Here is a 24,716-nt window from a genome sequence, read left to right on the forward strand (position 1 = left end):
CTTAACTTACCCTGTTACCTGCATATTACCAATTACATACCTGTGAGTTGTGTTTTAATTTTGGAGAACATTGCTTCGTTATCAATTCGTAATCCGTCAATTCTTCCATGCAAACAAGACCCGAAAAATCGTGGCCTGTACCTAATCCTTTGTTGATTTCGATTTTCTTCCATTTCGACTTTGGTTTCACGTGTATGGGGGCCGCCATGTTTGATTTTCAAGCAATTTTAAGGGTCACGTGAACGCTTCACATGAACGGCGGTTTATAAATACGGTGAGGCTATAGGCTAAACCATGTAGCCCGCCCCGAGCCCGAGCTTTGGTTATTTTCGTTTTTCTCCTCCAAAATAGCACGTATTAAAACAATTTTTGGCACAATGATTCTTTGAGTTATTTTTATCTATCCATATAATTTATTTTTCATGAAATTAATCAGAATTTCATAAATCGACCTCTATCACTTTTCAAGGGATGTCTGTGGATCTATACTCACTTATAAATCCTTGTAAGCAAGGACGTGTATTAGTCTCACTTAGAAATCCTTGATCTAAGTTGATCTAGTGTAATGACGCCGGCCCTACCGTCAGAACGGCCCTACCGTCAGAACGGCCCTACCGTCAGAACGGCCCTACCGTCAGAACGGCCCTAGTTAAAACGGCCTTATAATGTACATTTAATTGAAGTTTATTTAAAGGATGAATCTAAAAGAAGATAATTTGTTGTTGAAATTGATCAATGTATATATATATATAATGTATAAGATAATGATTACATATGTTCACTGTGTATTACAAGGACGTATATGAGATCTTATAAATCCTCAATTATTATACATAAATATATACAAGTTAATATTTTATACTTATATCAAGTGTATTAATGGGAAACGATATTTAGATTTTATAAAACTTTGTACATGTAGTGAAGATAAATGTTCATAATATATACATACTGTTTTTACATCATTTTAATTTTAAAGTTGTGAACGATTGATTTCATTGTGTTGAAATGCATAGATACGGATAAGTAGACTAATTCAGATTAATTTTCACATTAGATACTTTATACAATGAGGGTGTCTGTCAATAATGTATCAGTTAACTTGATTAATTGCTTACATTGCTGTGCAGCTCTTGCCACGTGCACGTGGAGGCCCCCTCTACAAGTTTTTCCTAACAATGAATTAATTACAAAGAGTCCAGTAAGTCAAATAATAAAAGTTCTAAAAGAAGGATGATGATATAGTCTAGGCCTAAAAGTTTCCACAAGGCTACTACAGGACCACAGGATGAGGGGCGTAGACATCCCAAATCTTCTTCAAGAACTGGGACGTGGTCAGCTCATCATGGTCGTACAATGTACTGGTCCCACATGGCGTGTACGCTACCCTGGATGTTCTCTGATGACGCCAGACATCAGTATGAAGGCCAGTGGTACCTGCTTGCAGGACTCTCCCTTCTGAAGGAATGCATTGACCGAGTATAGCTGTTTGAATGGATCTTTGCTTTAGCGACATGTTCTTGATACAAGGACAATGACATTATGTTCTCCGGTGATATTTTCGCCCAAACCCAATGAACATGAAGCAAGAACATTGTTCTCAGAACACAAATCTCACACCACCTCCAAAGCGGGAGCAAGAAGAACAAACAAGAACAAACATATGCATGGCGGCAAAGTAAAAGCTAGCCTTTCCATTTGACTTTTTTGTTTGTTGCCGTGAAAAGTGCTTCTATTTAAGAATGAAAATACTGATGTAACAGTTAATTGCGAATTTATATTATTGTAAGCAATAATAGGTCGTAAAATATTGCGAAGTTCGATTTTTTACGAATTTCCAATGATCTCTCCATATTGATGTAACGTTACATGTGTACCGTACACGCTACGTGTTTAGAAATGCGAGAAACGCTGGCACGAGTGTCACTTATGTATCAGACATAACAGTATTGACTGGCCAGATTGCATTTTAATCAGTGATATTTATTTCATTGAATCTAAATTATTTTTAAACAATTAACGTTCAATATTAAAAGGTGTGAACTTTTTCATGATTGTTATATAAAAGCAAAGATCTATAAGTCTCATATACGTCCTTGATAAAAGCAGAGATTTAAATATCATTAGTTATCTGCAATGCGGTTTCATCTTAGAAAATCATCTATAAATTGATGAATTGGTAATGTTTCCATGTTTCCTGCTTCAGCCATCGCCATATTCTTAGGTTTTGTTCGCGTTAACGTTGTTTGGGCGAGAATTCATGAGAACACGTTCGGTGCTCGGTTAGGAAAAAAGTTTTCGCCCAAAGACACGTACATGCATGTACAATGTACTTGTCTCGCCGACCCTAAACCCGAGCCGAGTCCGAGCTAAGGGTAGACGTCTCTCCGACCCCGAGCTTTTTAAATAATTGTACATGTAAAATTTATACCTGCCTGATCAGCTAGGTCTACTTGTTGTTTGGATTACAGCAATTCTTATCAAAAAAGCATAATATTTTAATAATTTGGAAAATCGTAAAATGTCACGCTCGAATTAGCCCTAGAAAAGTGATAAAGGACGATTTATAAAATCACATCAATTTCATAAAATATAACTTACACATAAAGATACAACATAACATAAAGAAATGTTGTGTCAAAACTTGTTTTAATAAGTGCTGCCGTTGTGTTGAAAAACGAAAATAACCAAAGCTCGGGCTCGGGGCGGGCTACATGGTTTAGCCCCCACCAATTCAAACGTCTACTTTACCATGATCGTCAAAACCCAAATATAATCTGGATGAAAGCTGGCGCGAAACAAGAAAACGCTTCGAAACTGCTTAAATTGATTGATTGATTCGGTAATAATAATGCTGTTTTTGCATTATTTCAGATATTAATACATTGTTTCATTGATAACATATGTGTAACAGGCGAGGTCTTCACCTGTCTAGTTGTTAAGGTGCATCAGGACACTGAGATCGCCATATTTTGTCAAAATTGAAAGTAAACAAATTTGAATTGCACTGTTCCAAAAGCAATCAAATATTCTCAGTTTCATAAGTGGGACTAAATACACTTGTATAACTTACATGTTTATGTTGTAAAATAGTACTTTATTGGGAGAGGAATATGTTATTTTGAGGTACAATTGACACGTGATTGTAGTCAGGTTGGAGACACTCCCGTATATGCAGGATAGTCCTGCATTTGAGTAATAGTCCCGTATTTGAGGGATAATTTTGTTACGCAAATGCAGTATTCTGTGAAATGAAAAGTGATAAAGTTGATTTAAACATTGTCATCATAAAAGGGCGTCATAATTTTTATATGGCATCATCACTAATACAACTTTACACATGATTACTCAAATGGAAACATATTTCATTATCTAAATGCTAAATGACATATTACCACATGCCCTCCACCTCTGGGTCGCGAGTTCGAATCCTTTGTGGGGCAGTTGCCAGGTACTGACCGCTGGTCGGTGGTTTTTCTCCGGGTACTCCGGCTTTCCTCCACCATCAAACCTGGCACGTCCTTAAATGACCCTGGCTATTAATAGGACGTTAAACTAATCAAACTAAATGCTTGTAAAAGTCACAAACAAATCACCTCTATTGCTTTTACTATGGGGATAAAAATAGAACACAGTCAATCAACCATGACATTTGCACTAAATTTCCCTGATAGCTATACACTGAAGTCTATGGAGAGCACCTAAACTGTCACTTTATTACAAAGTGAGATAATAGAATTCAATGGTTCATACACAAAAACAAAGTTTTCATTTAGTTATATGGCTATTTGAAAATTATGACACCCTTTGTTTATACAAATTTTTAAAGCAACTTTATCCATTTTCATTTCACAGAATCCTGAATTTGAGTAACAAAATTATCCCTCAAATGCAGGACTATCCCGCATATACGGGAGTGTCCCCAACCTGGTAGCTGTAACTTATAAAATTTCTACAGATAAAACTGATCAAAATTCAGATGTGTAATATACCTCTGATTGTGCACTTATGTATCAGGAATTTGAAGTTGTGCCACTGTTGAAATCGGACAAAGGCACAACATCGAATGTACAACATACATGTATTTATTATAAAATTGATGTGTACAATTATGGAAAAGTTTTGTGGAAAGAAATTGTTTGCATTTGGGTTCCAAGACTCTTCAATGTTATCTATTTGAACATTTCCTGTAAAAACTATAATGCAGAGATGAAACACCATATCCTGACATTCATTGAATATACCATTCATTTTGGTATATAATTATGTATATTTTGTTTGTTTTTTCCTGTCTTTTTGAGTATTTAAAACTTTGGGAGCAAAAAGTGTCCTGATGCTCCTTAACCCTGTTTATTTCTTTTAACCCTATTTATTTCTAGCTATTTCTTTTTTCTTCGTCTACAAATATTGTGGATAATTATTAATTTAACACATTTTTAGCCCACCATCATTAGATGGTGGGCTAATCAAATTGCTTTTCGTCCGTCCGTCCGTTAACAATTCTTGTTATCGCTATTTCTCAGAACGTACTGAAGGAATCATTCTCAAATTTCATATGTAGGTTCCCCTATGACCCTAGTTGTGCATATTGCGTTTTGGGACTAATCGGTCAACAAGATGGCCACCAGGCAGCCATCTTGAATTTTGATACTTAAAGTTTGTTATCGCTATTTCTCAGAAAGCACTGAAGGGATCATTCTCAAATTTCATATGTAGGTTCCCCTAGGGCCCAAGTTGTGCATATTGCGTTTTGGGACTGATTGGTAAACAAGATGGCTGCCAGGCAGCCATCTTGGATTTTGATACTTAAAGTTTGTTATCGCTATTTCTCAGAAAGTACTGAAGGGATCATTCTCAAATTTCATATGTAAGTCCCTGTAGGGCCTTAGTTGTGCATATTGCCCCAATCGGTCAACAAGATGGCCACCTTGCAGCCGCCTTGGATTTTGATAGTTAAAGCTTGTTATCGCTATTTTTCAAAAAGTGCTGGAGGGATCTCTCTCAAATTTCATATATAGGCTCCCCTTGGGCCCTAGTTGTGCATATTGCATTTTATAACTGATAGGTCAACAAGATGGCTGCACGGCCACCATCTTGGATTTCCTTGTTGAAGTTTGTTACCACTATTTCTTAGAAAGTACTATAGCGATCTGTCTCAAATTTTATATGTATTGTGTTTGAAAAAGTTTGAAAAGCAGGGAAAAGATCCTTCTTTCCATTGTCAGACATAGATCATTCTGTGGTGGGCGCCAAGATCCCTCTGGGATCTCTTGTTATTCTTAATATATTTTGTTATACAGGGATTTTAAGAAATGGCCCATTGGGTGGCCATTTTGAAATTTTGTCTTTTTTCGCTTTGAGTATAGCCACAGTTTTACCATTTTTTACTTTAATTGTTTTTATTTTTAAAAATCATCACTGCGCCAGCATTTCTGGGTATCTCGTAGCATCATCCACCTGCTGTGTGACCCAACTGTCCCAGCGAGCGAGCTAGTACATCAGCGACAACCCCATCACTTAATAGCTTGTTGTATTTTGTCCGTAAAATTTAATTTATTTCATATAGACTAGTGGGTATATAATGTAAAACATGTTTATGATGAACGTGCTTAAAACGAAATCATGGTTATAAGGTAGTAATTTTCATTCCCTGTCAAGGTTGCTATAAGATGCCTGTAATATATGTGTATAACAAACTATGTTCATAATAAAGTGATTTTGTTGGTCCCTAGAGTTTTTTTTTTTAGAGAGTTTTACTGTTATGTATGTGCTGTTTATCATACAAATAACATATAATTGACATGCAATTTGTATACATCACACTTCAATGGCTATAGAGAGTTTTACTTTCTTTCTCAATCATATAGAATTTTCACCAGCATGTACATGTACAGGAAGTTTTCAGAAGCAGTTCACCAGCACGTAATGTCTTACAGATATATTTCTAGTTATGTCTTGTTCTTCAAACACCAATGAAGTGATGATCATTAATTATGTATCGTGTTTATACGTACAGGCAAAGAGTCAACTACCATAGGATATTTTAAAGGAACATAAAGATGGCAATGCGAGACAGTCATCGTCTATTTCTGCAGTCCTTCATGTCCCGGGGATTACTTGATGCCAAGGAAGTCAGACTTCTCTTCAAAACAGTTTGCCTTAAATTCAATGGTACGTATACAGTGACCTTCATTTCAATGATACTGATAAAGTGACCTTCAATTCTGATAAAGTGACATTCAATTTAATGGTTCTGATAAAATGACCTTCAGTTTAATGCTACTGATAAAGTGACCTTCAATTCAATGGTACTAATAAAGTGACCTTCAATTTAATGGTACTGATAAAGTGACCTTCAATTTAATGGTACTGATAAAGTGACCTTCAATTTAAAGATGCTCCACCGCTGACAAATGGTATTTTTTTACTATAAAAAACAGGAGCAGACGATTTAGTATTTTTCTTCAGTTATAAAAGTTACTTACTTTACACCAATCGCACCATTGAAAAGTTTGAGCTTCTAATTTTACTTCAAGTTAAGAATATGAAAAATAATTAATTGCATCCCGAAAAAATTCCGTGACACTATATCCTATATGGAATGAAGAACTGATTGCGCATGCATCAAAGGCGAAACAAATTATTTTGTATTATTTTTTGTGTTAATTTTTGTGATTAATATCATTTATGCTCTGTCGGCGGTGGAGAATCTTTAATGGTACTGATAAAGTGACCTTCAATTAAATGGTACTGTTAAAGTGACCTTCAATTTAATGGTTCTGATAAAGTGACCTTCAATTTAATGGTTCTGATAAAGTGACCTTCAGTTTAACGGTACTGATAAAGTGGCCTTCAATTCAATGGTTCTGATAAAGTGACCTTCAATTAAATGGTACTGATAAAGTGACCTTCAATTTAATGATACTAATAAAGTGAACTTCAATTTAATGGTACTAATAAAGAGACCTTCGATTCAATTGTTCTGATAAAGTGACCTTCAATTCAATGGTTCTGATAAAGTGACCTTCAATTTTATGGTACTGATAAAGTGACCTTCAATTTAATGGTTCTGATAAAATGACCTTCAGTTCAATGGTACTGATTATATAAAGTGGCCTTCAATTTAATGGTACTGATAAAGTGACCTTCAATTTAATGGTTCTGATAAAATAACCTTCAATTCAATGGTACTGATTATATAAAGTGGCCTTCAATTTAATGGTACTGATAAAGTGACCTTCAATTTAATGGTTCTGATAAAATGACCTTCAGTTCAATGGTACTGATTATATAAAGTGGCCTTCAATTTAATGATTCTGATAATATGACCTTCAAGTAAATGGTTCTGATAAAATGACCTTCAATTAAATGGTTCTGATAAAATGACCTTCAATTTAATGGTACTGATAAAGTGGTCTTCAATTCAATGGTTCTGATAAAATGACCTTCAGTTCAATGGTACTGATAAAGTGACCTTCAATTAAATGGTTCTGATAAAATGACCTTCAGTTCAATGGTACTGATTATATAAAGTGGCCTTCAATTCAATGGTTCTGATAAAATGACCTTCAATTTAATGGTTCTGATAAAGTGACCTTCAATTTAATGGTTCTGATAAAGTGACCTTCAGTTTAACGGTACTGATAAAGTGGCCTTCAATTCAATGGTTCTGATAAAGTGACCTTCAATTAAATGGTACTGATAAAGTGACCTTCAATTTAATGATACTAATAAAGTGAACTTCAATTTAATGGTACTAATAAAGAGACCTTCGATTCAATTGTTCTGATAAAGTGACCTTCAATTCAATGGTTCTGATAAAGTGACCTTCAATTTTATGGTACTGATAAAGTGACCTTCAATTTAATGGTTCTGATAAAATGACCTTCAGTTCAATGGTACTGATTATATAAAGTGGCCTTCAATTTAATGGTACTGATAAAGTGACCTTCAATTTAATGGTTCTGATAAAATAACCTTCAATTCAATGGTACTGATTATATAAAGTGGCCTTCAATTTAATGGTACTGATAAAGTGACCTTCAATTTAATGGTTCTGATAAAATGACCTTCAGTTCAATGGTACTGATTATATAAAGTGGCCTTCAATTTAATGATTCTGATAATATGACCTTCAAGTAAATGGTTCTGATAAAATGACCTTCAATTAAATGGTTCTGATAAAATGACCTTCAATTTAATGGTACTGATAAAGTGGTCTTCAATTCAATGGTTCTGATAAAATGACCTTCAGTTCAATGGTACTGATAAAGTGACCTTCAATTAAATGGTTCTGATAAAATGACCTTCAGTTCAATGGTACTGATTATATAAAGTGGCCTTCAATTCAATGGTTCTGATAAAATGACCTTCAATTTAATGGTACTGATAAAATGACCTTCAATTAAATGGTTCTGATAAAATGACCTTCAATTAAATGGTTCTGATAAAATGACCTTCAATTTAATGGTTCTGATAAAATGACCTTCAGTTCAATGGTACTGATTATATAAAATGACCTTCAATTTAATGGTTCTGATAAAGTGACCTTCAATTAAATGGTTCTGATAAAATGACCTTCAATTAAATGGTTCTGATAAAATGACCTTCAATTTAATGGTTCTGATAAAATGACCTTCAGTTCAATGGTACTGATAAAGTGACCTTCAATTCAATGATACTGATAAAGTGACCTTCAATATAATGATACTGGTAAAGTGACCGTCAGTTCAATGATACTGATAATATAAAAATGACCTTCAATTCAATGGTTCTGATAAAGTGATGTTCAATTAAATGGTTATGATAAAATGACCTTCAGTTCAATGGTACTGATAAAGTGACCTTCAATTAATGGTACTGATGATATAAAAATGACCTTCAATTCAATGGTTCTGATAAAGTGACCTTCAATTCAATGGTTCTGATAAAGTGACATTCAATTTAATGGTACTGATAAAGTGACTTTCAATTCAATGGTTCTGATAGAGTAGTCTTCAATTTAATGGTTCTGATAAGGTGGCCTTCCATTTGTTAGTAAGTTAATTTGATAAGTGGCCTTAAATGCATTGGTACTGATAAAGTAGATTATGAAAATTGAAATTTGTTACTTCTTAGAAAGAACTGAAGGGATATTTCACAAAGTTTATATGCAGTTTGTAGTTGAAGTTTAAAAAGAAAAGAAAAGATGCCATCTTTCCATTCTTGGACATAAACAATTTTTTGTGGGCTACATGATCTCTCTGGGACCTCTTATCTTCCCATACAATTGATTAATTTCAAGATAAAAGAAAATAGATATTGTAAGGCAATGCTGCATGTTTGTAAACATGTCACTGATTTGCATGCTTGTCTTTCTGTGTTTACAGAACCTACTGCTGACAGAGAAGAAGACAGAAAATTACAACTGCTTGATTTTGTTCGCACAATTAACATGAAAATTCGTCCTTTTCACATGGAAATAAAGAAAGGAGTGAGTGAAGGTGAAGGAGCCAGTTATTACTGCTTGGTTTGTATTTCTAATTTATAAGTAGTTATTAGAGACACTGACAGGTGTTGTAAAACTGTTAATCAAATCTAAGTAGATATTAGAGGCATTGACAGCAGTGTTTTTTTTTGGTCGAATCTACAGCCGAACTTCGGCTGTTTCCCCTAGCCAAAAAATGCCTTATTTTCCCAATTTTGAAATCAAATTTCCCAATAAAAACTGATCAAATTCAGTGACTTTTGTGTTGATAATTTGTAACAGATTTTCATTCCTAAAATGTGGAAATATAGTCTTCATTACTTAAACAAATAATTTGGGATTAGAAACAATTTTTATTTCACAAAATGAAAACAAAATCGAAATGAGCATAAACTAGGTCGCAAGGTGCACCTTCAGTTCAGAGACGTTTTACAGACATTCAAGCTGATAAAAACAATAGTTAACTGCTTTTAAGTTATACAACAATGTTTCCAGAGTTAACTTACATTTTTAGTCGTCTAATTATTATTTTTTTCGACATAATCAGGGAGTTTTTCTGTGTAAAACAATCTCTGTTCAAGGTAGGAAGTAGCACTTGGGATCTAATAATGGAGCCGGAATCCGGTTTCCGGAATTCAGGAATTTAGAAAAAATGTAAAAGTGAAACGAAAAAAAAAAGTTTTAAAAATGCAAATAGTGCTGAAAATTAATTGTTTTATTTTTTTTCTAATTATAGAAGGAAAATATCTTGTGAAATAGCATCAGAAATATTTATTAGATAATTCTAAAGTTTTTGATTTTCAATTTTCTAGTAAGTACAGTACTGCGATAAAAATATGGTATATTTTGGGGGCAATGGAATTTAATTTTGGGCAATTGCAAGGTAACAATTGGGCTCTACTTGCCCAGGGCCAGTAGTTTTGAAAATTTTTTACACCCCTGAAATTTTTCCCAATTTCTTCCAAATTCCGAGTTATTTTCCCAATTGAAAAGGCATGGGCTGTTGAAAATAGTGAGTGAAAAAAACACTGGACAGGTGTTGTAAAACTGTTAATCAAATTTTAGTAGTTATAAGAGACACTGACAGGTGTTGTAAAACTGTTAATCAAATCTAAGTAGTTATTAGAGACACTGACAGGTGTTGTAAAACTGTTAATCAAATCTAAGTAGTTATTAGAGACACTGACAGGTGTTGTAAAACTGTTAATCAAATCTAAGTAGTTATTAGAGACACTGACAGGTGTTGTAAAACTGTTACAGCCGTGCTACCCCTACTGAGAACGATGCATGTATATAAACCCCTACCGCTCTACCGCTGACTTGTATCGATGTATTGAATGAGTGTACTGTAGCCGTGTTATTTATAGACTCGAGTACTATCGCCAAATCCACAGGTAAATTGGTACTGGATGCTACGCTGGGGCCTCTCCTCCAGCTTAACGAAACTGAATGGCTAGTTAGCTTAACCGATCTAAATATCATCAACAATGCGTCTGTATCTACTTAAAAACAAAACAAATATTCTTCAAATTGCATCAACATTCACTTGACTAGTATTTCTTTATTTCAAATATTTTAACAAATCTTCCTATTTCTAGTAAAATTGTATATGAAACTCCTTATAGATCTAGCGATGCTCATTACATGGGGAACCACTATACCATGTCCCGGCTGCAGAGCCATGTGCAAAAAGTCAAAACACATGTGGGATTTATAAGATATGTCCTAAACTGTCCTATATTTAGGATTTTCAATAAGTGGTTTGTAATATTATTACAGCAAAACTAACAAGCTAAAAGGTTAGTGGCATTTTTAACCGTATGGTTTTATATAATTAGCCATCAGCTTGCATCTGGTTACCAACAAAATGTAGTGAGTTCACTCACAATGTGCATGTTTATTGCAAGCCAATGTATCTGCTATCCGATTGCTCTTTAAAGTTTGTTAATGATCTCAAACACACTAATAACTTATTGTGGCAATTTTAAGTAACTAGATTATAATATTTTCAAATAGTTCTGATAACTATTAATGTGTTATATCTCCAGACATTGACATGTACGGAGTACGGCGGACTGCCGATGTTTTTGACATGTTCTGCAAGATATATTTCATTGTTTCAGTTACGGCAGTGGCCATGACACAATGCAATTATAATATGATATTTCTTCTAAATACAACACTTCTTTGTGCAAGTTGTCAAGCATTTATTGTGAATGTTTTGCAATGAAATTACCACCTTTATAACATTGAATTTGTGGTTCCCCGGACATCGTTTTCCCCCAAATTTTTAAATGCGGAAAATATCAGCATTTGCAGCCCTAAGAGAAAATACATGTGCAAAGTACACTGGTGTGTAAGTTATGCAAATTTTTTTTACGGTATTTGTAACAATTACGATTGTGTTTGGTACAGCTAATATAGCCAGAGCGCCCGCGATTTACCTGTGGATTGGCGACAGTACTCGAGTCTATAAATAACTACATTGTAGCTACACTCATCATTCAATACATTGATACAAGTCAGCGGTAGAGCGGTAGGGGTTTATATACACGCATCGTTCTCAGTTGGGGTAGCACGGCTGTAATCAAATCTAAGTAGTTATTAGAGACACTGACATGTGTTGTAAAACTGTTAATCAAATAATACAGGATTATCTTTTAAAAATATTTGCTGGGGTTCAGTGAACCCTGATTTTAAAGACTATCCTAATTTATTTTGTGTTTTAATTTGAAAAGTTTTGAAAGTAAGCAGGTCAAGTAAGTATCTCGTGTAAGGCATGATTGGCTTACTTACAAGACCTGCTTTCGTCCAAACCTTTCAAATTATGCCTTACAGGATATATGACTTCGAAAATAAGACACCCTTGAAAATAGCCTTTCTTGAAAGTTATCCTGGGATTTCCTACTAAAAAAAGCGACACCTTATTTTTGAGATTGAAGGATGTCTCTGATTTCATATGTATACAAATTAAATAACTAAACCAAAGTGCAAATGTGAACTGATAGCTGGGAATGACTCTGTCTTTCATATCGAATACAGGCTTATCTGGGCTGCTAGTTCATGGCCATGAATCAAAGCTTGCAATGTTGATACACACATATATATTAGAAATGGATGGCATTTTTAGCCCATCATCAGATGGTGGGCTGTCCGAATTGCATTTCATCTATGGTTCGTCATCCATCCTTCTGTCCATTAACAATTAATGTTACTACTATTTATCAAAGGTACTGAAGGGTCTGTTCTGTGACAAACTTCATGTGCAGGTTCCCCTAGGGCTCCAGTTGTGCATATTGCATTTTGGGACGGGTCGGTGAACAAGATGGCCGATAGGACGCCGTCTTGGATTTTGATATTTGAAGTTTGTTACCTCTATTTTTCAGAAAGTAATGAAGGTATTTTTCTCAAGTTTCATATATGTAGGTTTCTCTTGAGCTCTAGTTGTGCATATTGCATTTTGGGACTGATCAGTTTACAAGATGACCAACAGTTCACCATCTTAGATTTTGAGAGATGAAGTTTTTTATGGCCATTTCTCAGAAAGTACTGGAGGGATTCGCCTTGAATTTTAGGTTTTAGATCTTAGAGCCTAGTTTTGCATATTGCAGTTTGAGACCGATCGGTCTTCAAGATGGCTGACAGGCCGCCGTCTTGGATTTTGTTAATTGAAGTTTGCTACTACTAGACAAATATAAATTTATTTGAAAATTTCTTACCAGTTGATTTTAAAATGTTATTTTGTAGGTCTGTACCAATGAAAGTGCCATTACCAGATTAGCCTCGGACTACACTCAGACTGAGCTGGAATTCTTCAAAAAACTGGTAGGTTTTGATTAATACATATTGTTTACCAGTTTAAACCACCCGATATTTATCCCAAGGAAAACACCTTATGTCAGATAAAATTGTTCATGTGTGTGTGACTCATGAACTTCCTAATCACTGCCTGCACACAATTAAGAGAAAAAAAATGGCTATTGTCTGTAGAGCTATTATACAAATATTGACCTGTTTTCAAGTGGATACGTTAGTTTATCAACTCCAGGAAATTATATGTCACCCAGGATCGAGGGTTGATCAACACAGTATCCAACCTGAAAACAGGTTGATATCTGTTTTATGTATCTATATACTGTAAGCCGTTTGACTTTGAGTTTGTCATGATGCGGTGTCAGGCGTCAGTCAACAAAAATCCCTACTAGCCATAAATGGCAGAATAGATTTTGACCAAGCTTCCATGAGTGAAGAGGAACACATTTTGTAAAAACAGTGGGTCTGGTCACCTAGGAGCCAGAGGGGTTGGGCCCAATTGGGGAAATATAGCAAATTCTTTAAAATGCTTCTTCTGTAGGAACGAAGGAATTTTTAGGTCACCTGACCAGAAGGGTCTGATGACCTATAGTCTTCATGTTTCGTCCGTCGTCATCCGCTGTCCACCTCAGTAAACTTTTCACATTTTCAACTTCTCAAGTTATACCATTGCGATTTGGCTGAAACTTGCCTGAAATTATCCCCCAGAGATGGTCCCATTAAAGTGTTGTTATTTTTTCAGTTCTATCGGTGAAATTTGGCTGAAACTTACGTGAAATGATCTCGATGGTCTGCAATTTGGCTGAAACTTGCCTGAAATGATCCTGACATAGTCCCAAAAGGAGTTGTAATTTTTCGGATCAATCTCAAAAACCAGGATAGCCTCCACAACTGCCATATTGAAAACACATTTTGAACTTCTTCTCAAGTTCTAGTGATGCAATTTGGTTGAAATTTGCCGGAAATGATTCCAATATGGTCCCAACAAATTTTGTTATTTTCGGATCAATCTGAAATCCAAGATAGCAGCCACAGTTGCCATCTTGAAAACATTTTTAACATCTTCTCAAGATCTATCAGTGTAGTTTGGCTGAAATGTGCCTGAAACGATCATGACCTGATCTCGTCAATGTATTGATATATCTCCTGTTCATCCCTAATCGAAGATGGCTACCATGACACCATATCTAATTAATTTCCTATACAACTGTTTCCAAAGAAGTCAGATGACCATTAAAGACCTTGGGCCTAGATCTTGTTTTCTAATTTGTAATGATAAACCATGGGACGATATATCACAGTATAAACTACATGGTTTGGTTCACAGTAAATCCTTTAAATCACTACTAGTCATAGAGTTCTGCATGGATTGTAACAAAATTTGGCCAGAAACTTCATTGGGGGATGGGGACTAGAGTTTGTATTGGCTCTGAACCCCTGGGGGCAGGAGGGGCGGGGCTCAATAGGGGAAATACAGGTAAATCCTTAAAATCGCTATTAGTTGTAGACTTCTGCATGGATTTTAACCAAAATATTGGCAGGGTCACATTGATAGCAGTAAACCTGCATTTAAGCGCTTGAATACAACATGCACTCTCTGTCAGTATACCTCCTATATATACCAACACTCGCACCCTCAGTACTAAGGGTATACTATCACTGATGTTATATCCACCATTTGAAATGTCCTAGGAAAACTGAAGGTAACAGAAGACACAAGTAATTTGGTTTTTGATAAACATCAAAAGAATTGAATAACAGTGCACTGTGGTTGACTGTGTGGCTTTGAATTTTGTATTGCTGCTTTTATAATCTTCAAAGGAAGTCTTTGCAGGCCTACGATTGGTTAATTTTTAGCCCATCATCATGTTGGGTCTGGTTTTCTCCTTGAATGCCTCCAGTTTTATTATGATATATACTAGGGGTGGATAAAACGTCAGTGATAGTGACCCCTGGAATATTGAGGAAGCAACACTGGTAACTAGGTGCCCTTCAAAAAATGTTCTCCAGTTTCCTTAGAAACAAAGGTCGATACATTTGGCATCTGCAAACTAGTTTGTATTCAAGGTCTGTTTTGTAGGTTTACTAACGATCATTCTTCCTTAAATTTTTTTGTAGACAATCTGAAAGTAATCTGTTGTTAATAGAATTAAGAATGTCTTACACTACATTTGACCTGTAGGTTGATCTGATTGTTGAAAATGAAGGAGAGATTGGATCTACAGCTGCTGTTAATATTGTGGACAAATTAGATAAAACTATGAAAAAGATGACAAAACAAGATGCTCAGATCCTACTACAGAAACTAGGCGCTACCAAATGGATACTTATACACAAGGTAAACCTTGATTCTCTTTTTAATTTGCTAATACTATTACCGCGGGTACTAACATTTCACACTCCGCAGTTTTTCCTTTCATCACTCTTTGACAGGAACCAGTTTGCAAAACTTTTATGCAACCTGGAATTGCATTTTATGATATGTTTAGAAAACAATACTGGTAAAAACTTAAAATTTGCTGTATTATTGAAATACTTAGGTTAGCGAGGAAAATACTCCCTATCTACAAGGTGCCTTTGGAGCAAGAGACTAGATGACGGGAACCTTGTAATATGTGTATCAAACTGTGTATTATCTTGGTAGTGAATGTCCATGACTAGTTATATATGCCTAGTCAACCAATAAGTGATGTCAACCTAGGAGTAATAATGGTCTGACTAGTTGGTATATTCCTAGAGGTCAACCTAGTAATGGTGTGACTAGTTGTATATCCTAGAGGTCAGATAATGTGTAACTAGTAATGGTGTGACTAGTTGTATATCCTAGAGGTCAACCTAGTAATGGTGTGACTAGTTGCTATATCCTAGAGGTCAACCTAGTAATGGTGTGACTAGTTGTATATCCTAGAGGTCAACCTAGTAATGGTGTGACTAGTTGTATATCCTAGAGGTCAACCTAGTAATGGTGTGACTAGTTGTATATCCTAGAGGTCAACCTAGTAATGGTGTGACTAGTTGTTTCAACTAGAGGTCAACCTAGTAATGGTGTGACTAGTTGTATATCCTAGAGGTCAACCTAGTAATGGTGTGACTAGTTGTATATCTAGAGGTCAACCTAGTAATGGTGTGACTAGTTGTATATCCTAGAGGTCAACCTAGTAATGGTGTGACTAGTTGTATATCCTAGAGGTCAACCTAGTAATGGTGTGACTAGTTGTTTCAACTAGAGGTCAACCTAGTAATGGTGTGACTAGTTGTATATCCTAGAGGTCAACCTAGTAATGGTGTGACTAGTTGTTGTGATAGTTATATCCTAGAGGTCCACCTAGTAATGGTGTGACTAGTTGTATATCCTAGAGGTCAACCTAGTAATGGTGTGACTAGTTGTATATCCTAGAGGTCAACCTAGTAATGGTGTGACTAGTTGTTTCAACTAGAGGTCAACCTAGTAATGTGTGACTAGTTGTATATGTACCTAGTATGTGACTGTTGTTACTAGAGGTCAACCTAGTAATGGTGTGACTAGTTGTATATCCTAGAGGTCAACCTAGTAATGGTGTGACTAGTTGTTTAGGTTATCCTAGAGGTCAACCTAGTAATGGTGTGACTAGTTGTATATCCTAGAGGTCAACCTAGTAATGGTGTGACTAGTTGTTTCAACTAGAGGTCAACCTAGTAATGGTGTGACTAGTTGTATATCCTAGAGGTCAACCTAGTAATGGTGTGACTAGTTGTTTCAACTAGAGGTCAACCTAGTAATGGTGTGACTAGTTGTATATCCTAGAGGTCAACCTAGTAATGGTGTGACTAGTTGTTTATCCTAGAGGTCAACCTAGTAATGGTGTGACTAGTTGTATATCCTAGAGGTCAACCTAGTAATGGTGTGACTAGTTGTATTCAACTAGAGGTCAACCTAGTAATGGTGTGACTAGTTGTATATCCTAGAGGTCAACCTAGTAATGGTGTGACTAGTTGTATATCCTAGAGGTCAACCTAGTAATGGTGTGACTAGTTGTATATCCTAGAGGTCAACCTAGTAATGGTGTGACTAGTTGTTTCAACTAGAGGTCAACCTAGTAATGGTGTGACTAGTTGTATATCCTAGAGGTCAACCTAGTAATGGTGTGACTAGTTGTATATCCTAGAGGTCAACCTAGTAATGGTGTGACTAGTTGTTTCAACTAGAGGTCAACCTAGTAATGGTGTGACTAGTTGTATATCCTAGAGGTCAACCTAGTAATGGTGTGACTAGTTGTATATCCTAGAGGTCAACCTAGTAATTTGGTGACTAGTTGTTTATATCTAGAGGTCAACCTAGTAATGGTTGTGACTAGTTGTATATCCTAGAGGTCAACCTAGTAATGGTGTGACTAGTTGTATATCCTAGAGGTCAACCTAGTAATGGTGTGACTAGTTGTATATCCTAGAGGTCAACCTAGTAATGGTGTGACTAGTTGTATATCCTAGAGGTCAACCTAGTAATTTTGTGACTAGTTGTTTCAGCTAGAGGTCCACCTAGTAATGGTGTGACTAGTTGTTTCAACTAGAGGTCAACCTAGTAATGGTGTGACTAGTTGTTTCAACTAGAGGTCAACCTAGTAATGGTGTGACTAGTTGTATATCCTAGAGGTCAACCTAGTAATGGTGTGACTAGTTGTATATCCTAGAGGTCAACCTAGTAATGGTGTGACTAGTTGTATATCCTAGAGGTCAACCTAGTAATGGTGTGACTAGTTGTATATCCTAGAGGTCAACCTAGTAATGGTGTGACTAGTTGTATATCCTAGAGGTCAACCTAGTAATGGTGTGACTAGTTGTATATCCTAGAGGTCAACCTAGTAATGGTGTGACTAGTTGTATATCCTAGAGGTCAACCTAGTAATGGTGTGACTAGTTGTATATCCTAGAGGTCAACCTAGTAATGGTGTGACTAGTTGTATATCCTAGAGGTCAACCTAGTAATGGTGTGACTAGTTGTTTCAACTAGAGGTCAACCTAGTAATGGTGTGACTAGTTGTATATCCTAGAGGTCAACCTAGTAATGGTGTGACTAGTTGTATATCCTAGAGGTCAACCTAGTAATGGTGTGACTAGTTGTATATCCTAGAGGTCAACTTAGTAATGGTGTGACTAGTTGTATATCCTAGAGGTCAACCTAGTAATGGTGTGACTAGTTGTATATCCTAGAGGTCAACCTAGTAATGGTGTGACTAGTTGTATATCCTAGAGGTCAACCTAGTAATGTTGTGACTAGTTGTATATCCTAGAGGTCAACCTAGTAATGGTGTGACTAGTTGTATATCCTAGAGGTCAACCTAGTAATGGTGTGACTAGTTGTATATCCTAGAGGTCAACCTAGTAATGGTGTGACTAGTTGTATATCCTAGAGGTCAACCTAGTAATGTTGTGACTAGTTGTATATCCTAGAGGTCAACCTAGTAATGGTGTGACTAGTTGTATATCCTAGAGGTCAACCTAGTAATGGTGTGACTAGTTGTATATCCTAGAGGTCAACCTAGTAATGGTGTGACTAGTTGTTTCAACTAGAGGTCAACCTAGTAATGGTGTGACTAGTTGTATATCCTAGAGGTCAACCTAGTAATGGTGTGACTAGTTGTTTCAACTAGAGGTCAACCTAGTAATGGTGTGACTAGTTGTATATCCTAGAGGTCAACCTAGTAATGGTGTGACTAGTTGTATATCCTAGAGGTCAACCTAGTAATGGTGTGACTAGTTGTATATCCTAGAGGTCAACCTAGTAATGGTGTGACTAGTTGTATATCCTAGAGGTCAACCTAGTAATGGTGTGACTAGTTGTATATCCTAGAGGTCAACCTAGTAATGGTGTGACTAGTTGTATATCCTAGAGGTCAACCTAGTAATGGTGTGACTAGTTGTATATCCTAGAGGTCAACCTAGTAATGGTGTGACTAGTTGTATATCCTAGAGGTCAACCTAGTAATGGTGTGACTAGTTGTATATCCTAGAGGTCAACCTAGTAATGGTGTGACTAGTTGTATATCCTAGAGGTCAACCTAGTAATGGTGTGACTAGTTGTATATCCTAGAGGTCAACCTAGTAATGGTGTGACTAGTTGTTTCAACTAGAGGTCAACCTAGTAATGGTGTGACTAGTTGTTTCAACTAGAGGTCAACCTAGTAATGGTGTGACTAGTTGTATATCCTAGAGGTCAACCTAGTAATGTTGTGACTAGTTGTTTCAACTAGAGGTCAACCTAGTAATGTGTGACTAGTTGTATATCCTAGAGGTCAACCTAGTAATGGTGTGACTAGTTGTATATCCTAGAGGTCAACCTAGTAATGTGTGACTAGTTGTTATAACTAGAAGGTCAACCTAGTAATGGTGTGACTAGTTGTATATCCTAGAGGTCAACCTAGTAATGGTGTGACTAGTTGTATATCCTAGAGGTCAACCTAGTAATGGTGTGACTAGTTGTATATCCTAGAGGTCAACCTAGTAATGTGTGACTAGTTGTATATCCTAGAGGTCAACCTAGTAATGGTGTGACTAGTTGTATATCCTAGAGGTCAACCTAGTAATGGTGTGACTAGTTGTTTCAACTAGAGGTCAACCTAGTAATGGTGTGACTAGTTGTTTCAACTAGAGGTCAACCTAGTAATGGTGTGACTAGTTGTATATCCTAGAGGTCAACCTAGTAATGGTGTGACTACTAGTTGTATATCCTAGAGGTCAACCTAGTAATGGTGTGACTAGTTGTATATCCTAGAGGTCAACCTAGTAATGGTGTGACTAGTTGTATATCCTAGAGGTCAACCTAGTAATGGTGTGACTAGTTGTATATCCTAGAGGTCAACCTAGTAATGGTGTGACTAGTTGTTTCAACTAGAGGTCAACCTAGTAATGTTGTGACTAGTTGTATATCCTAGAGGTCAACCTAGTAATGGTGTGACTAGTTGTATATCCTAGAGGTCAACCTAGTAATGGTGTGACTAGTTGTATATCCTAGAGGTCAACCTAGTAATGTTGTGACTAGTTGTATATCCTAGAGGTCAACCTAGTAATGGTGTGACTAGTTGTATATCCTAGAGGTCAACCTAGTAACAATGTGACTAGTTGTATATCCTAGAGGTCAACCTAGTAATGGTGTGACTAGTTGTATATCCTAGAGGTCAACCTAGTAATGGTGTGACTAGTTGTATATCCTAGAGGTCAACCTAGTAATGTTGTGACTAGTTGTTTCAACTAGAGGTCAACCTAGTAATGGTGTGACTAGTTGTATATCCTAGAGGTCAACCTAGTAATGGTGTGACTAGTTGTATATCCTAGAGGTCAACCTAGTAATGTTGTGACTAGTTGTATATCCTAGAGGTCAACCTAGTAATGGTGTGACTAGTTGTATATCCTAGAGGTCAACCTAGTAATGGTGTGACTAGTTGTATATCCTAGAGGTCAACCTAGTAATGTTGTGACTAGTTGTATATCCTAGAGGTCAACCTAGTAATGGTGTGACTAGTTGTATATCCTAGAGGTCAACCTAGTAATGGTGTGACTAGTTGTTTCAACTAGAGGTATATCCTAGAGGTACTAGTTGTATATCCTAGAGGTCAACCTAGTAATGGTGTGACTAGTTGTATATCCTAGAGGTCAACCTAGTAATGGTGTGACTAGTTGTATATCCTAGAGGTCAACCTAGTAATGTTGTGACTAGTTGTATATCCTAGAGGTCAACCTAGTAATGGTGTGACTAGTTGTATATCCTAGAGGTCAACCTAGTAATGGTGTGACTAGTTGTATATCCTAGAGGTCTAGTTGTATATCCTAGAGGTCAACCTAGTAATGGTGTGACTAGTTGTATATCCTAGAGGTCAACCTAGTAATGGTGTGACTAGTTGTATATCCTAGAGGTCAACCTAGTAATGGTGTGACTAGTTGTATATCCTAGAGGTCAACCTAGTAATGTTGTGACTAGTTGTATATCCTAGAGGTCAACCTAGTAATGGTGTGACTAGTTGTATATCCTAGAGGTCAACCTAGTAATGGTGTGACTAGTTGTATATCCTAGAGGTCAACCTAGTAATGGTGTGACTAGTTGTATATCCTAGAGGTCAACCTAGTAATGGTGTGACTAGTTGTATATCCTAGAGGTCAACCTAGTAATGGTGTGACTAGTTGTATATCCTAGAGGTCAACCTAGTAATGTTGTGACTAGTTGTATATCCTAGAGGTCAACCTAGTAATGGTGTGACTAGTTGTATATCCTAGAGGTCAACCTAGTAATGGTGTGACTAGTTAATTCAACCTAGTAATGGTGTGACTAGTTGTATACCCTAGAGGTCAATCTAGTAGTGGTGTGACTAGTTGTTTCAGCTAGAGGTCCACCTAGTAATGGTGTGACTAGTTGTTTCAACTAGAGGTCAACCTAGTAATGGTGTGACTAGTTGTATATCCTAGAGGTCAACCTAGTAATGGTGTGACTAGTTGTTTCAATTAGAGGTCCAACCTAGTAATGGTGTGACTAGTTGTATATCCTAGAGGTCAACCTAGTAATGGTGTGACTAGTTGTATATCCTAGAGGTCAACCTAGTAATGTTGTGACTAGTTGTATAATCCTAGAGGTCAACCTAGTAATGGTGTGACTAGTTGTATATCCTAGAGGTCAACCTAGTAATGGTGTGACTAGTTGTATAACTAGAGGTCACCTAGTAATGGTGTGACTAGTTGTATATCCTAGAGGTCAACCTAGTAATGTTGTGACTAGTTGTATATCCTAGAGGTCAACCTAGTAATGGTGTGACTAGTTGTATATCCTAGAGGTCAACCTAGTAATGGTGTGACTAGTTGTATATCCTAGAGGTCAACCTAGTAATGGTGTGACTAGTTGTATATCCTAGAGGTCAACCTAGTAATGGTGTGACTAGTTGTATATCCTAGAGGTCAACCTAGTAATGGTGTGACTAGTTGTATCATCCTAGAGGTCAACCTAGTAATGGTGTGACTAGTTGTATATCCTGGGGACGTGGGTCAACGTGTCTTACATGTTGTTCAAGATGATAGCTACATTACGACCCTCAAAAGAAGAAGGGGGGGGACGTGTCTTACATGTTGTTCAAGATGATAGCTACATTATGACCCTCAAAAGAAGTTGGGGGGACGTGTCTTACATGTTGTTCAGATGATAGCTACATTACGACCCTCAAAAGAAGTGGGGGGGGGGACGTGTCTTACAGTTGTTGTTCAAGATGATAGCTACATTACGACCCTCAAAAGAAGTGGGGGGACGTGTCTTACATGTTGTTCCAGATGATAGCTACATTACGACCCTCAAAAGAAGTGGGGGGACGTGTCTTACATGTTGTTCAAGATGATAGCTACATTACGACCCTCAAAAGAAGTGGGGGAACGTGTCTTACATGTTGTTCAAGATGATAGCTACATTACGACCCTCAAAAGAAGTGGGGGGGGGGACGTGTCTTACATGTTGTTCAAGATGATAGCTACATTATGACCCTCAAAAGAAGTGGGGGGACGTGTCTTACATGTTGTTCCAGATGATAGCTACATTACGACCCTCAAAAGAAGTGGGGGGGGGGGACGTGTCTTACATGTTGTTCAAGATGATAGCTACATTACGACCCTCAAAAGAAGTGGGGGGACGTGTCTTACATGTTGTTCCAGATGATAGCTACATTACGACCCTCAAAAGAAGTGGGGGGACGTTTTCAGATGATAACTTTATTCAGATGTTGGTTTTCAGATGATAACTTTACTCAGATATTGGTTTTCAGATGATAACTTTATTCAGATGTTAGTTTTCAGATGATAACTTTATTCAGATGTTGGTTTTCATATGATAACTTTATTCAGATGTTAGTTTTCAGATGATAACTTTTCCATGTTTGTTGACATAGATGTAACTATACATTGGAATGGTCCATGTTTGTTGACACAGATGTAACTATACATTGGAATGGTCCATGTTTGTTGACACAGATGTAACTATACATTGGAATGGTCCATGTTTGTTGACACAGATGTAACTATACATTGGAATGGTCCATGTTTGTTGACACAGATGTAACTATACATTGGAATGGTCCATGTTTGTTGACACAGATGTAACTATACATTGGAATGGTCCATGTTTGTTGACACAGATGTAACTATACATTGGAATGGTCCATGTTTGTTGACACAGTTATAACTATACATTGGAATGGTCCATGTTTGTTGACACAGATGTAACTATACATTGGAATGGTCCATGTTTGTTGACACAGTTATAACTATACATTGGAATGGTCCATGTTTGTTGACACAGATGTAACTATACATTGGAATGGTCCATGTTTGTTGACACAGATGTAACTATACATTGGAATGGTCCATGTTTGTTGACACAGATGTAACTATACATTGGAATGGTCCATGTTTGTTGACACAGATGTAACTATACATTGGAATGGTCCATGTTTGTTGACACAGATGTAACTATACATTGGAATGGTCCATGTTTGTTGACACAGATGTAACTAAAAGTTGCAATGATCCACTGTTAAAAGAGTTTGTTTATTGACACAGGTCCAGTAGCTGATATACAGAACAGCCAAATACCTTCCACATCTTCATCATCAGATGCTATTAGTCGTAAAAGGAAAGGACGACCTTGACCCCTTCCACATCGTCATCATCAGATGCTATTAGTCGTAAAAGGAAAGGACGACCTTGACCCAAGCTGACCTTTGGTTGACAAAAGGATAATAGTCAAATTATATTATTCTGTATAAAAGTGTATGTTGACTGAAACTTAAATTATCATTTAATTATCATTAAAATGTTTCGTAAAAGTTTCCTTTATCTGTTGATGTTTTTACTTCGATATATTATTAGCTCTTCTGTAGCAATGAAGCTTTATTGGGTGAAAGAAACCAATTTTGTATAGATGTTGGGTCTGGTCCCTCAGGGGCCTGAGGGATGGGGTCCAATAGGGAAAATATATTTTTAGCCCACCATCATCAGATGGTGGGCTATTCAAATCGCCCTGCGTCCGTGGTCCGGCGTCCGTCGTCCGTCCGTAAACAATGCTTGTTATCACTATTTCTTAAAAACTACTGCAAGGATTTTGTTCAAACTTCACATAGAGGGTCCCCTTGGTCCATATTTGTGCCATACAGATTTTGTGGCTGATCGAAAAAACAAGATGGCCGCCAGGCAGCCATCTTTGATTTTGGCAGTTAAGTTTGTTATCAATATTTCTTGAGAACTACCGAAGGGATTTTTTTCAAACTTCACATGGAGGTTACCCTTGGTCTCTAGTTGTGCCATACAGATTTTGAGGCTGATCGGAAAAAACAAGATGGCCAGGCGGCCATCTTGGATTTTGATAGTTAATGTTTGATATCCCTATTTCTCAAAAAGTGCTGAAGGGATCTTTCTCAAATTTAATATGTAGGTTCCC

General features: G+C 36.6%; 2 protein-coding genes across 2 annotated transcripts in view; one reads left to right on the top strand and one right to left on the bottom strand.

The window, feature by feature from the left end:
- Nucleotides 1-243, bottom strand: part of LOC138326575 (ATP-dependent RNA helicase DDX24-like) — a 72,919-nt gene extending 72,676 nt beyond the window's left edge. The window contains exon 1 of the mRNA XM_069272674.1: nucleotides 41-243. Coding sequence (XP_069128775.1) covers nucleotides 41-208 — 168 coding nt within the window. The 5' untranslated portion in view covers nucleotides 209-243. The remainder of the gene's footprint in view (nucleotides 1-40) is intronic.
- A 2,459-nt stretch (nucleotides 244-2,702) lies between these two features.
- Nucleotides 2,703-24,108, top strand: LOC138326576 (non-structural maintenance of chromosomes element 1 homolog). The gene is made up of 7 exons (XM_069272675.1): nucleotides 2,703-2,842; nucleotides 6,017-6,171; nucleotides 9,369-9,508; nucleotides 13,214-13,291; nucleotides 15,462-15,819; nucleotides 16,779-16,789; nucleotides 23,821-24,108. The coding sequence occupies exons 2-7, from the start codon at nucleotides 6,060-6,062 to the stop codon at nucleotides 23,926-23,928; spliced, it is 807 nt and encodes a 268-aa protein (XP_069128776.1). The 5' UTR covers nucleotides 2,703-2,842; nucleotides 6,017-6,059; the 3' UTR covers nucleotides 23,929-24,108.
- The last annotated feature ends 608 nt before the right edge of the window (nucleotides 24,109-24,716 follow it).

This window comes from Argopecten irradians, chromosome 6 (assembly GCF_041381155.1).
Source record: "Argopecten irradians isolate NY chromosome 6, Ai_NY, whole genome shotgun sequence".
Classification (NCBI taxonomy): Eukaryota; Metazoa; Mollusca; class Bivalvia; order Pectinida; family Pectinidae; genus Argopecten; species Argopecten irradians.